This window comes from Pleurodeles waltl, chromosome 1_1 (genome assembly GCF_031143425.1).
Source record: "Pleurodeles waltl isolate 20211129_DDA chromosome 1_1, aPleWal1.hap1.20221129, whole genome shotgun sequence".
Classification (NCBI taxonomy): Eukaryota; Metazoa; Chordata; class Amphibia; order Caudata; family Salamandridae; genus Pleurodeles; species Pleurodeles waltl.
In genome coordinates this window covers 82,752,775-82,766,590 of record NC_090436.1, presented here as the reverse complement: position 1 = coordinate 82,766,590, position 13,816 = coordinate 82,752,775, and the positions used below count along the sequence as shown (strand labels likewise).

Below are 13,816 nucleotides of genomic sequence, written 5' to 3'. Positions count from 1 at the left end.
AGTTATCAGCACAATGATTTGAAACCTGGCTGGGGGTGAAGATGGTACAGCAACTACTTAAGTGTTAACCAAAAGGCCGGGTAGTCTGCAAAAGGTAGCCAAAAATGTACAAACTAATATTGAACTGAAGTTTAGCATTACGTGCAAAAGAGCTAGTTTAGGTTCTCTGCATAATGGTAAGGCACATAGTTGGAATCCCACAATATTTGTCAATTGCACTGAGCTTAGTTCAGGTTGGACCAGTTAGATGTCAAACCGGATTAATAGATAACTATAGGTAGATTAGACTATCCAGATTGTGTTCCACTACCATAGTTTTATAGGCTTACCTCTGTTGTGGCCAAACGTTTTGGTAGGCTGAGTCTTCTCTTGTGATTGTGGAACTGAGATTTCGTGTTACCACGGCTTCAACTAAGTATAACTCTGCATGTATTAGAAGAATAGAGTACTGAATGCAGACTGTAGCCCATTACCTTATGGCTTGGAATGAGGCAAATTCATTTGTCTGTCTTTCAGGCTGAAAATGGGCACAAAATCCATTAAGTTATGGAATAGGTTGAGGATAATCCAAGCTGACTTTTCCTGCAGTCCTGAATGCTTTCATTGGCCCTTGGCCCATGTGAGGCACTGATATTCTTTGGTCAGTTCTGCTGAGATGATTTTACGATTCTAATGGCTTTCAAACAGCTCACTACAGTTAAATCCCCACACATTTCAGCCAGGTTGCCTTTCTCTTGGAGATTTTTGGTCCAGGTCATGTACCTCTTCATAACATGCAGTACACCTTTCGCTTCTTTCAGCTTGCAGCAGTGTTGTACTTCTCTCCCGGCATCACCCGAATCACACTTGAGACTTCAGTCTGAGTGATTGATGCATCAAGTTTCTCCCTCTCATTGGGGATCAGCACAGGCAGAAAGACCCCCCGTGAAAGAGCTGTAAGATCTGCAGGATGTGTTAGGTCAGAGTTGAAGTAAGAAGTGTGAAGCAAGAAGTAATCAACAAAGATTCTGTTGATCTCATGTGCATAACACACCTCACTCCCATGTTCCTCAAAGGTGCGTGTTCTGCATATTAATTTCTGCTCTATAATCAGTTTAGTTGAAAAAAAACGAATTCATCTCTTTTCTTATGGATTGGCAAATTGTAGCTGGATTGTATCATACTTTTCTGTTTGTAAGTTTAGTGTAAATTTGCCTTTAAATTTCAGTCCTCAGAGTTAATATCTGATTATGATCTTATGTAGATCTGATAAGGTATTTGTCTATAATTGGCTAGCTTGAGCCTAGGACAGAAAGTCAAGCCCTCATTTTGCATGTCTATGTTGGTAGGAAAGACTATCAAATGACGGTTTAGGGTAATTTCAGAGGATGTCCCTGTTAAATTTGCGGAAGGTAATCTCCTCCAAATTGGGCTCGGTCTGCATCTTGGCATGGTCACCTGTGTACATTTTGGCTTTGGAACAGGCCCAAATGGAGATCTTTAGCAAGTAGGACAAAAACCTCCCTGTAACCTTTGGTGTTCACAGCCATGTTTGACAAGTGATGGCACTCTACTATTCTTTGCACCCAAACTCACATCTGTGGCCTCATCCTGCTGTAACATAAAAAATGTTTAAGGAAATTGATTGAATATCTCTTCGCTGCAGCCATAAAGGTTACAGTTCATGCCTTAGTCACTTTGAGACTGGATTACCCCAGTTCATTATATCTTTGTCTATCATCCTATTTTATTACCAAACTTCAGTTACGACAAAATGCTGTGGCAGGGATGCTGCTCAACCTGGCCAAAGTCTGCTCAATCTCTGACAACCTCAGAGATCTACATTTGTTTCTCATTAAAAACAAAAAAAAATTAAACACTCTTTTGTCCGTAGTGCCTTCTTCAAAACTAACTCATTAGCCTCCAAAATCTCTTGACTCACTACTCCCCTCTTAAGAACTCCAAGGTCATTTAATACCGGACTCTTGCTGCCTTCAAGATATTGTCTCAAACTTAAAGGAAGCAGATTTTTTTTTTCTTTTAATGGCTCCAAAATGTGGAACCAGCTCCAGCTGAGATTACAAACCATCTCTTGTCACCCCTTCTTCCTTCATGAATTAAAAACTTGGAGTTTTATGGCACCTTGATTCTTTCTGTGAGTGTACTCTGGTAGCAGGAGTTCCTAACGCCTAGAAGCCAATTTCTGGCTTTTAGTGCACCCTATAAATCCTCATTATGTTACCTGTTGACAGGATGTCATCCTCCATTGCCCTGAGAGCAGTTCATTATGAGGGAACAGTTTGGTTTTACAGGCAGGGAAGTAGGTTTGCCTCCCCAGCAAATGTGCAGGTAACAAGCATTGGCAGGGCCAATAGCTCGCACCTGTGGGTGAGGCATTGGTTTTGGCAGTCGAGGGGAGCTGCCAGGGGGTGGTTAACAGCTAGATTATGTAGGTAACGGGCATTTTTTTTTTTTTTAAACGCGCTATGAAGCAGATTCTTCATAGTTTTTATTTTTTTTTATTTTTTCACCTCTGGGAAATTGGAATAGAAACGCTGACGAGAGGAAGGGTGTTAAGGGAGGAAAAGACACAGGGACAGGAGGGGAGGTGTTTAGTGTGGAAGAAGCAGAATGAGGCAAGTGGGGAAAGGTGTTTTTAAAAAAAAAAAGAAAAGAAAAAAAAAGCGCTGTGACACGGCCAGCGTTGACCTCGTCATAGTGCTTTTTCTTAAAAAGAAATAGTACCTGAATCACAGCGTCAAGCAGCGGTTTACCAGCAGAGGGGCTTTAATTAAATGTATTCAATCTGTGCTTAGTCTGTGTGCCACCAAAAGAAAAGGGAATGAGGCATGCATGGTAAGTACTGCTCAATTAGAGCATAGCAAAGAGTGACGATGCTGCAAAAAAATGGTACATAATGGGCTGGTTCAAAGCCAATTATAGAATACAAGAGTCTTGCTAGCAAGAGCACGTCCACTAGTGCATTCTCACACGCACTAGTACATTCTCACACAGGCAATCCTAAAAATTAATGGCTCTGTAAGGTTAATATGGGGGAGGCAAGTAAATAGAAACAGCAGATGGCATCACAAATACAAGGCTGGCTTTTGGATATTTGTCCCAATGTAGGCCATACTATGGAGGTAGTATGTTGTCAGCCATCCCGTCTTCATACTCAACAAGGGATTGACCCAGCATCGATATCACAGACCTGTTTTTCAAGGGGAGTTATTTATTTACTTTGAAGTAAAACAGCCCATGTGTGCCAATTGACAACTCTACACTCTGACACTGTTGTCCGTCATCTTGGAATTTTTTGTGGGATTGTTTCCAATAATGCAAATTAAGGGTTAGTTGGATAAAGGGTTATCGATCACTGGCTAACTCAACTTGGAGGTAAGACTGAAGATGCCTATTCTTTTGCTGTGTCTCCTGGGAATGACTCAGATTAAAGGCACAACACTGGCTCTAGAACAATGGAGACTCCTGTCTGGCTAGCTGTTGAGCAAAAGTATTTTAGCCTACCTCTGGTGTGCGTGCATGAAAACAAGTTATGCCCTCCCATAAATCTGCTACAAATACATCTCCTCTATCTGTACCATGGCCATCTATAATGGATCGCATTCCAAAACTGAAGGCAGTGTTCCACCTCGGGCAGCATGTCCATGTAGTTTCAATAGTGTTCAAGGTAGATTGTGCCAATCTCAGTTTAACTCGCATATAATGAGGACATGATTCCTTTTTTATGCCCCCTTTTTAAGTCCCATATAAATTGATCACACAGAGTTTATACAATACTGCTTTGCAGTCTGAGCTCCACTGATAAAGTTGAATGAGAGTAGGTTAGTGCACTAGTGTCATAAAAGTGTGTGTGTGTGTATATATATATATATATATATATATATATATATATATATATATATATATATATATATATATATCTCCTTTTGACTTGCAGTGTCGGCTCTGGCACTCTTTGTTGCAGAGGATGAAGTGGGAGGATGAAGTGGGTGGGTCCACCTAGCCCAGACAGTTTGTGATTGTACGCCTCACATGTCGGCGAATCAGGGGACCGCCATCTAGGAGTTATGAGGCGTGTAGCCAGTAATATGCCCAGGTCCAGAAAACAAGACGTGCCTTTTAGTTTTTTGTTCCTAGGGAACAACCCCAAAATGCACACTTCCCATGTCTGTGGTATAGGCCGGCCCACACAGTGCGATAAACAGTTCAGGATTGTGATCCAATACCGATGTAGGTTTGGGCACGAACACAACGTATGTAGCAGGTCCACTCCCACCCCCTGACAGCAGGGGCATGCAGCATCAATGCAACTAAAGTATCTGTTAATCTTATCAGGGTAAGATAGGCCCTCTGTGTGACATAATATTGTATGAGACGAATCACATATTGCGTGGGACATGCATGGGAGTTTTTAATACAGTCGCCCATTCCTTATCAGTAAAAGGTCCCTGTTGTCCACCTCCCATCGCCCACGGAAAGCTGTATGCGGACTGGACGTGAGGAGTCGCAAAGAGTCCGCCATCCAGTGCACCAGGTGTCTCCTCTCCACAAACACGTGTAGGTATTGTAACGGGAGATGTATTTGGAGCTCTCTTGTCAGGCCCCTCATTCATTGCATTGTATGCTAAAGGTAGTTATATAATAGAAAGGTTCCTGGGGGTTGATCAGTGTTCTTCATCAGTGCATTGAGAGTGCAGAACACGCCATCGGCGTAGAGGTCCCCTAGGCTATGTATTCCCACTTCGTGCCAGGGAACCAATTCTATGGTTGATGTGACACGTGCCACGCGGTGTCCCCAGTAATGGTATGGCCGGTGCATAAGGAATAATGTCCCTAGTAAGGTAAAAACACCTACGATAGCAAAAATGGGCTAGGTTCAGCAATAAAGGCTCTAGTATGGGAGATTCGGTACAAAGGTGGAATAAATGGAGCAGTTTTATAATGTGACCACGCTGGCAGGTCGGTAGCAGTATCCGATAGGTGGCAGGATGAGAACCAGCGGGAGGTATTCCAGATGAAGTTGCCATCCGCACCAACCGTCCCATGCAGGCGGAGGTAATGGGAGATGGGAAGACTTAGGCGCCAGTTGAATGGAAGTAGACTGCTTCAGATAATAGTGTTTGCTGTCCGTGGGGCTATGTCTGGAGGGATGTGTGAGCTTTGCATAGAGGGCTATGTAGTAGTGGAACTCTCCCCATCTGAGGAGGGGGGAGTCCAGGGCATCTGGACTGGAGCAGTGTCTGGAGTCCAAGAGCCCGGCTGCTTGCTGTGAGGTGGCACGCTACTCCTGAATTCTCTGTTCCAGGTGTGGGGCTGCAGAGGTGCCTCTCCCTGTTCGTGACTGCGGCCCTCGCTGTCCCCGGCAATGGTGCCTAGTCTTCCCCTCTCCCATTATCTCTGCCTGCATGAGACGGTTGGTGTGGATGTCAAATCCTTCTAGCTATGTCCAGGCTTCTACGTGGGTGGTGAAAAAGAGTGTGGTGGTGTTAGCCATTACACGGAGTTTAGCTGGAAAGAAGAGAGAGTAGCATAGTCCCAACTCTCGAAATTGTCGCTTCACTGACAGAAAGGTATTGCATTGTTTCTGTACAGCAGTCGTGTAGTCTGGAAAGAACATTACTTTGGCATTGTCCACCTGTATGGCAGTAAGTAAGCTCATCTCCCTTAACACCACGTCTCTGGTAATGGAGAAAGCATATCACCATCGGACATGGATTTACACCCGTCAGTAGGTAGGGACCTGGTGTGCCTGTTACATGGAGTAGAATTGACAGAGCGTGTCTGGGGGAGTGGGGAGAACGGTACGTATCCAGTCCTCGAGATATTGCACTGGGTCTTGACCTTCGGTACCCTCCGGTAATCCCACCAGTCGGACATTGTTCCTGCCGGACCTGCCCTTCGCATCCTCTGCAAGTTGTTCTAGTATACTCACTCTTTCTGTCAGTTCTTGTAGAGAGGCCCCCAGACTGGTCGCTCTCGGCAGCAGCGTTGCAATAGTTTGCTCTGTTAGTGTCACCCTGTCCACTAACTTCCTGTGACCCACATGAAAAAGGTTTAAATCTGAGGCGATTATATCTATTTTGGTCTCCAGCGGGGTCCGCCTGTTATCTATTACTAATAAAACAGCATCTTTGTCATTGGGGTGTGCCACATTAGTTACAACAGTCAGTGGCTGTGGCATAGATGCTCAGGATTGGTAGGTGATCGGCTGTCCCATGACACGCTGGTGGCCCATGGCTGGTTTCATCCTGTTTCTTGGGGTTGTAGAGTAATACAGAGCGACTACTGACGCAGCAGTCAGCTAGGTGGGTCCGCACAGCTCTACATCTGTAGGAAAGGCTTCGACACTACTAACAAGTATGCATTAGGGCGCGCAACAGATCATGTAGCATGTAACAATTTATGAATTGTATCTGATTTGTCAAGACTAATGTCAGTGCAGAGGGAAATGGCCTAGAGCTCTTCTTGCCGCATAAGCATCGCCACCTGCTGGGAAGTCCACAGAGCACGCTGTCTCCGCTTATGGATCGCGTAGACTGAGCACAGTAGCGCACAATTTTAAAACTGTGGGGTTTGTACTTAATCTCAACAGCACAGTGCCTGGTGCACACCTTGCACCCTACAGTGCAGTCCCCCACCTCTTCTGCATCCCCATACAGTTACCACATGCACTGCCTCCGTATTGCCAGGTTACTCCGTGTCTCCCTGATGGAGCCGGTCTAGGCCACACCACATGGCGTGCAGCACTGATCAAATAAATGCACCCAGCGAGCTGTGTCCAGCGCCAGCGCGACCGTGGGCAGCGCCACACCTCTTATGTTCACCTGCCATGCGATCGCCCCAGCACCTCCAGCAAGGTAAAGGATCACGTTATCCCTCCAACTGAGTCGCACTGACTGGGCGCAGGGGTGCACAGGCCCAGTCCATAAGATGCGCTCCTCTGTGGGAGCGCGGCCCCAGGGTCCATTTACAGCACCACCGTATAGTCCTCTGTATGCAACGCCTTCCAGTGAGGCGGCAGCAGTGTCATGGAGGGCCTCAAGCGTGTCCGCCCTGTAGCGGGGAGAGACCGACCCCTACTCCTGAAGGTGGCATGTGAATCTCCCCAGAGAAACGCGGGGGCACCAGGCTTCCCCTGCTGTCACCCCCTCCAGAGCTTGCCCTGCCAGGTACCCTAAGCAGGGAGGCCCCAGCCCAGACGGCGGACACTTCTCAGGTCTCGCGTGGCCCCGAAGCAGCCCTCACAGCTCGCAGTCAGTTCCAGGTAGGCCATGCCATAAGTACTGTCAGTCCTCCACTAGTACAAAGTGTTCTCCTAGGCAGTATCTGCTCACCGTCCGCCACCACAAGTATTGGCAACCCAGCTTCGTCCAACAGTCCAGTTGCAAGGCAGGGACAGATTCACTTTCAGTCGGGCTGTAGTTCAGTGTGCCATTTTGTGTTTCAGGACTCTGCAGCAGTTCATAGCATGCTGGTCGTCACCAGGTGTGAATAAAGCATCGCCTAACAACACAGCTTTTCAGCTTTCAAAGTGCGATATGATACATTGAATAGTTGTTTTGGGAAGGATAATTTGGTGGTGTGATGGAGCTCCGCTACTTCACATCTGCCATGTTGGCTCCTTAAGCCACATCTTGGACAGACTAGATATTTGAAGATAAAGCTGGGTGTCACCAGTGTATTAGTGTCTTGTTATCCCTCAATATTGAAACATAGACCAGGAGATTCCATGGGGGTGGATAAAAGTCAGAAGAGGTGTTTCGATGCTGATAGGATGGGTAACAGTCTGTGACTCATACTATAGTCTGGTTTCAGAGGGGGACATAGACCAAGCAAGCGTCTCACCTTAATTTACAGTATAATCAAGTAATTAACTGCATTGCTTGATTAGTGTCACAAACTTGGTCATCAACTTGACTAAATGTATGCAGTAGTGGATACATTTTGGATATAATATGCTGATTATAATTGTTTTTTTTTTTTTTTTTGTGCAGTATGACTTTTCCCTTGAAAAAAGAACAGTCGAGTGGGCTGAAGAAATTAAACAAATCAAGGAGGCTCAGAAAGAAGCACAGCTGAAGTTAGAAACTTCTATTGCTAATGCTGACGCACACTGCTTTACTGAGGAGCATGGATTTTCTGAGGCAGCAGGGCTGATGCCCCCTCCCATTAACCCTGTTCATGCAAATGTGCAACACAATAATATTCTGACCCCAACCCCTGCTCATAGTGCCATAAAACAGAAGGTCTTGAGTCCACCTGATATCACCTCTGGCTTCAATCCAGCAGACTTCGAGTGTGAGGAGGACCCATTTGATAAACTGGAATTAAAAACCATTAACGAGAAGGAGGAACTAAAGAGCATTTTGGATGTTCATGTTAGACCTATTGCAAGCTCTGAATTAGACCCCAATCAGTCACAGGTAGTTCCCGAAACTGGTCTGGTCTCTGATGTGAAAGAGAAGGAAGATTTGACATCTGACGAAAGGCCTGCCTTGGACTTCAAGCACCTGCCCAAGCCAAATGGCTTTGTCACTTTACCACAGTTTGAAAATTGTGATAAGGTGCCTGTGTCTTCCAAAGTGTCCCTTTCCCCAATTACCATGGTTAGCAATATTAAATCGCTTTCCTTTCCAAAGTTGGACTCCGATGAAGGGGAACAGAAAACGTCAAAACTCACAAGCACTTTCCATAGCACTAACTGCCTGCCCAACGGCACTTTCTTGGGCTCCATAAAGAGCTGCTCCCAGAACAGTATTAATGAACTCAATGAGCATCATATGCTAGGCATTTCCACTCTACGTTTAGATGGTGTAATGGCAACATCTGCATTGTCCTCTAGGGTGCCTGCTGCGTCATCAGATGAACTTTCTTTGTCATCTCAAAATACAAGTGCAAAGGTAAGGTTAATTTTAGAACTGTTGTTAGGCACAGTGGTAAAATATTGCATTACAAATCAAACTGTTGGCTTTTATTCCTATACGTTTTTAGCTATTATGTTAAATGTTCTGGAAATTAATTAGAATGTGCATTTTCTGTGTGATATTCCAAATTTGATTCTTCCTGCATAAGCTTTCAGCATCTAACTGGCATACATGTATTTCAGTATTTTTTTTAATGTTTTTTTTTTTTTTTTGCAAATACAAAACTCAGTTCTGTAAAGTATGGGGTTTCTTGCATCAAGATCGTTAATGACTAGTTACCAACTTTATATTAATTTGATAAATAAGTAGGACAGTTTAGGAAGTAGCATGTTGTGAATCTCAACCCTAAAGCAAAAATGTATTACAATGTGGATACTTGTGATTGTGAACCCTACATAGGCAGGTATGCAAGATATTTGTGGTTAAGAGTTGCTGCTGGGTAATTATAACTCATCCTCCACCTATGATATGCAATAAGTATAGATCCGCCCACCATGACTTCATCAAATCTGCGGGTGTATCTAACTGCATTCATTTTAAACTGATATAGCACGCAATTTTTTTTTCTATTTGATAGATACAACCTTCAAAGGTTTTTTTTTTTTTCTTTTTTTGTCTCTGGCACATTAGGTTGCTTTCCACTTTACTTCCCTTATTTTTCCTTTTAAATTCTGGTTCCCTGTGACTGCTTACACAGTAGAAACACATTAGTGTATATTTTGTGTTGCATATACTCTAGGTCTGACATACATAAATGGCTTTGAGGTGCAGATATTTCAGTATTCCGAGGCCTGTGATTTGATTTGATCTTTTTTTTTTAACTGACATCCTAGAACTTCAAGACTTACGTTTGTAGCCATTGAAGGAAGCGGCAGAGTGAAAGCTGATGCTTGGGGGGAATGTTAGGATGCAAGTGTAGTGTTCTCTGCATTTGTTAGACAACAAGGTTGTGGTTATTTTTTATATATATATATATATATATATATATATATATATATATATATAACAAGAGGTACAATCTCTATTACTAAAAGGGACAATAGAAATGGTTCCCATCTCACAGCAAGGGACAGAAGTATATTCGCTATACTTCCCTATACCAAAAAAGGATGGTACTCTCAGACCCATTCTAGATCTCAGACCTCTAAATCTATATATCTTGTCAGAACATTTTCTCATGGTCACTCTACAGGACGTCATTCCCCTAGTGCAAAAACACGATTACATGACCCCGTTGGATCTGAAGGGCGCCTACTTCCACATTCCCATAAATCCAGCTCACCGCAAGTACTTAAGGTTTGTCATATCAGGCAACCACTACCATTTCAAAGTACTACCCTTCAGGATAACAGCTCCAGGGGTTTTCACAAAATGTCTAGCTGTAGTAGCAGCTCACCTTAGAAGACAACACATACATGTCTTCCCTTATCTAGACGATTGGTTAATAAAATCCATCACTATTCTACAGTGTCAACAACGCACTCAATACACAGTAGATACCCTACACACATTAGAGTTCACAATCAATTACCAGAAATCTCATCTTCAACCAGCACAGATTCAACCTTATCTTGGTGCAATTCTCAATACTCAAACATCATTAGCCTACCCAAATCCACAGAGGCTACAGGCTTTTCAATACCTCATATCACAAATCCAGGTCAATCATACTTACACAGTAACATTTATCATGAAACTATTGGGAATGATGGCGTCATGTATAGCAATAGTACCACATGCAAGACTAAACATGAGACCACTGCAACAGGTGTGCTTACATGTTGTGTGCTCAACCTGTTTGGAAACTAAGATTAATGTACGGATGTCAAACCAAACGTTCTGCTCTGCTGATTAACATCGGCTGATAGTACGCTGGGCAAGTACAAATTGAGTAGGAGCAAGAGAGATTGCAATTGTGTACCATCCTGTTGATCTTACTGTCTTCTCAGGATAAGTTTTTTTTTTTTTTGTTTTTTTTTTTTTTTTGTTTTTTTTTTGTTTTTTTTTTGTCTAAGTATATGGAATTCAGCCTAAGAATGAACAATCTCACTTTATTAATATCATTATTCTATCTGGCACAGTGTCTTTAATTCCTTCCAGTCTCAATGTAATTGTTACAAATATATCTAACATGAAGGAAATGCCCCTCTGCAGATTTTGTGATCAGACCATTTCCTTGTGCAATTGTCAATCCCCAGAACAGAAGTGATTACACCTAAGGTGTCTCTATTAAAAGTCATCACACAATGGGCAAAGCTAGACATCATGAGTTGGGGATTAGCTCTGGTAAACTTTAGCCCCAGGGCTAATCGAAATGTTTCTGCGACCTATTCTGCCAGCACTAGATGTTCATCCCTAGGAAAGACTGTAAACTTCCCCAAACTAAAGCTAGTGCTAAATATACTTGCCAGAGTTAAGGCACTAAAGAACGATTGTTAGAGACACAAGTGAAAATGGAGACATCATTATGGCGAGAAGAAAGCCTACAAGAAAGTCCTAAAACAGTACCAGTGCACAGTATGGAGAGTCAGGTTGCAAGCTTTTGCTGATAGGGTCAACCGCTCATTGTAGCCCTCTAAACAAATGTATTCCATTGTGAATTTCTTTTTAGAACCTAATATGACTGGGGTGCCCACCCTCTGCCCCCAGGCACGCTGTGAGCTGCTGGCCAACTATTTTCTTGGGAAGGTCAAACTTATATATGACTCTGTCAGAGTTGTCTGATCTCCTTTCTAAACCTACATATAGGGATGTTGAAAAGAGTAGGGCGGAACGCTCAACTTTTCCATAAATGTTAATGATTTTCTGACAATAGGGAGCACAGTGAAGTCTGCTTCGCCTTTGGATCTGGCCCCCATAAATATTCTGTTGGAAGGGGGAGGTGCCATTACTTTCGTTTTAACGGATGCCGACAATCTATTTCGGAAAAATGGCTGTCTTCTGGATCCATGGAAACATGTGATCATCCGTCCATTGCTGAAGAAACCGATCGGGCGGAAAATTATAGACCCATATCTTTGTTTCCTGGGGGGGATTCAGTTGATTATTGGACAACTTACCAATTTTGTGGAGACCAACAACTTACTGCACAGAAGGCAAATGGGATTTAGTTCTGGTTGCAGTAGAGACTGCTCCTCAATTCACGTGGAAGACCTAAAAAAGATATTGGATTAGAGAAGGGCTGCTGTGCTTGTTCTTCTTGACTTAAGCGCAGACTTGGATTTAGCCTCCCATCCAATTCTATGGAGAAGACTACAAGAGGCCGGTGTGACTGGTAAGGCATTAGTGTCCATCCTCTTTTATAGAGAATAGGAGTTTTACAGTGAGCGAAGGGACTTTTCTATCGGAGACGCATCAGCTTAATTGTGGAGTGCTGCAATGCTTTTCTTTGAACCCCACGCTCTTCAGTGTGTATGTCCACACTCTATCAGACATAATTTCCAAAGCAGGTTTCACCAGGGTGTCGTATGCGGATGACCACCAAATTATTATCTCCGTGTCACGAGATGTTGACTTAACATCAGAAGTCTCAACTCCTATCTAAAATTCTGGATTGAGGTAGTGAGGTGAGGTAGGTTGGATGGGAGTAGAGTACAGCAGAGTGGGGTGGATTGGATTGTGGTAGAGTGGGTGGATTGAGTTGGGTGAACTAGTGGGGGGATGGATTTAGTGGGGTGGATTGAAATGGGGTGAGGTTGATGAGACTGGAGTGGATTAGATTGGATTGGAGGGATAGGGGTGAATTGGATTGAAGTGGGGTGGATTGGACTGGGGTGGGGTGTATTTGATTGAGGTGGTCTGGATGGATTTGAGTGGGGTGGGCTGAAGTGGGGTGGATTGGATTGGGTTAGAGTGGGTAGACTAGAGTTGGCTGGATTGGAGTGAATGGGGTGGACTGATTTTGGATTAGAGTGAGTGGGGTGGACTGATTTTGGATTGGAGTGGGCCTAATTATTTCCGATTGGAGTGGGGCAAATTGTTTTGGATTGGAGTGGGATGGATCGTGCAGGGTAAAGTGGGGTGGATGGCGGTGAATTGTAGCGTGCAATTTGGAGTGGGGTGGTTTGTGGTGTACTGGACGATTATGTGTTAAAGCATCATTTCAGAAATGACACATAAGGAAGAAACTAGGTCTCTCTTTAGTATTTCAAACAATTTAATCGTCATCTTTCGAGAAGAGCGCCCACAAGCAAAAAATAAAAAAACATGAGTGGAAAGTGAGAAAAGATGACTTGACAAAACAAACGAAAGTTACCCTTAAAAAAATAAAACTATGAAACTTTGTTTGTCCTACTGGGCACGTTTTGACAGTAACACAAGTCTCCTGTTTTGAAGTGCACCAGAAGTTAAAAAGAACAAAATAGTACCTCGATCACGTAAAGAGCTGCGGACGGGCACTAACTAACTTGAATCAATCAGAGAAATGTGAAATGCCTTCAAAAATTGTGAGGCTGTAAAGAAGAGTGCTGCATAAGCAAACAAATGGTGAGCAACAGGTGGACTCCAAGCCCTAAAATGTACACAGTAGAGTCTTGCAAGCAAGACGCATGCACTAGCGCAGTGGTTCCCAACCTGTAGTCCGGGGACAACAAAAGGATCCGCAAAGCCTCATCGGGGGGGTCCGCGATTTTTAGAAAATTAACATTAATAGATTAATAAAGTATATAGAAATAAACTGGCTAAATGTACATTTGAACATTTTAAGAATATCAAGGAAGTTGAAATTGGAGGCTAAAAATTAAATGAGTATCCTCAGATTGATTTGTGGGAGCAGTGCAGGTGCATTAGACGGATTATAGTCTGGACGATGTGTGGCTTCAACTGATTTTAGAAAAGTTCCAACCTTCCTATTAAAATTATTTTTTTATCTTATTTTTTTATTTATATTTGTT

At 43.4% G+C, this 13,816-nt stretch overlaps 1 protein-coding gene across 2 annotated transcripts in view; it reads left to right on the top strand.

Annotated features, from left to right (window-relative positions):
- UBAP1 (ubiquitin associated protein 1) overlaps positions 1-13,816 on the top strand; it is a 100,441-nt gene that overhangs the window by 50,059 nt on the left and 36,566 nt on the right. For both annotated transcript variants that reach the window (XM_069216477.1, XM_069216558.1), the window contains one exon: positions 7,995-8,900. In XM_069216477.1, the coding sequence (XP_069072578.1) occupies positions 7,995-8,900 (906 nt within the window). The remainder of the gene's footprint in view (positions 1-7,994; positions 8,901-13,816) is intronic.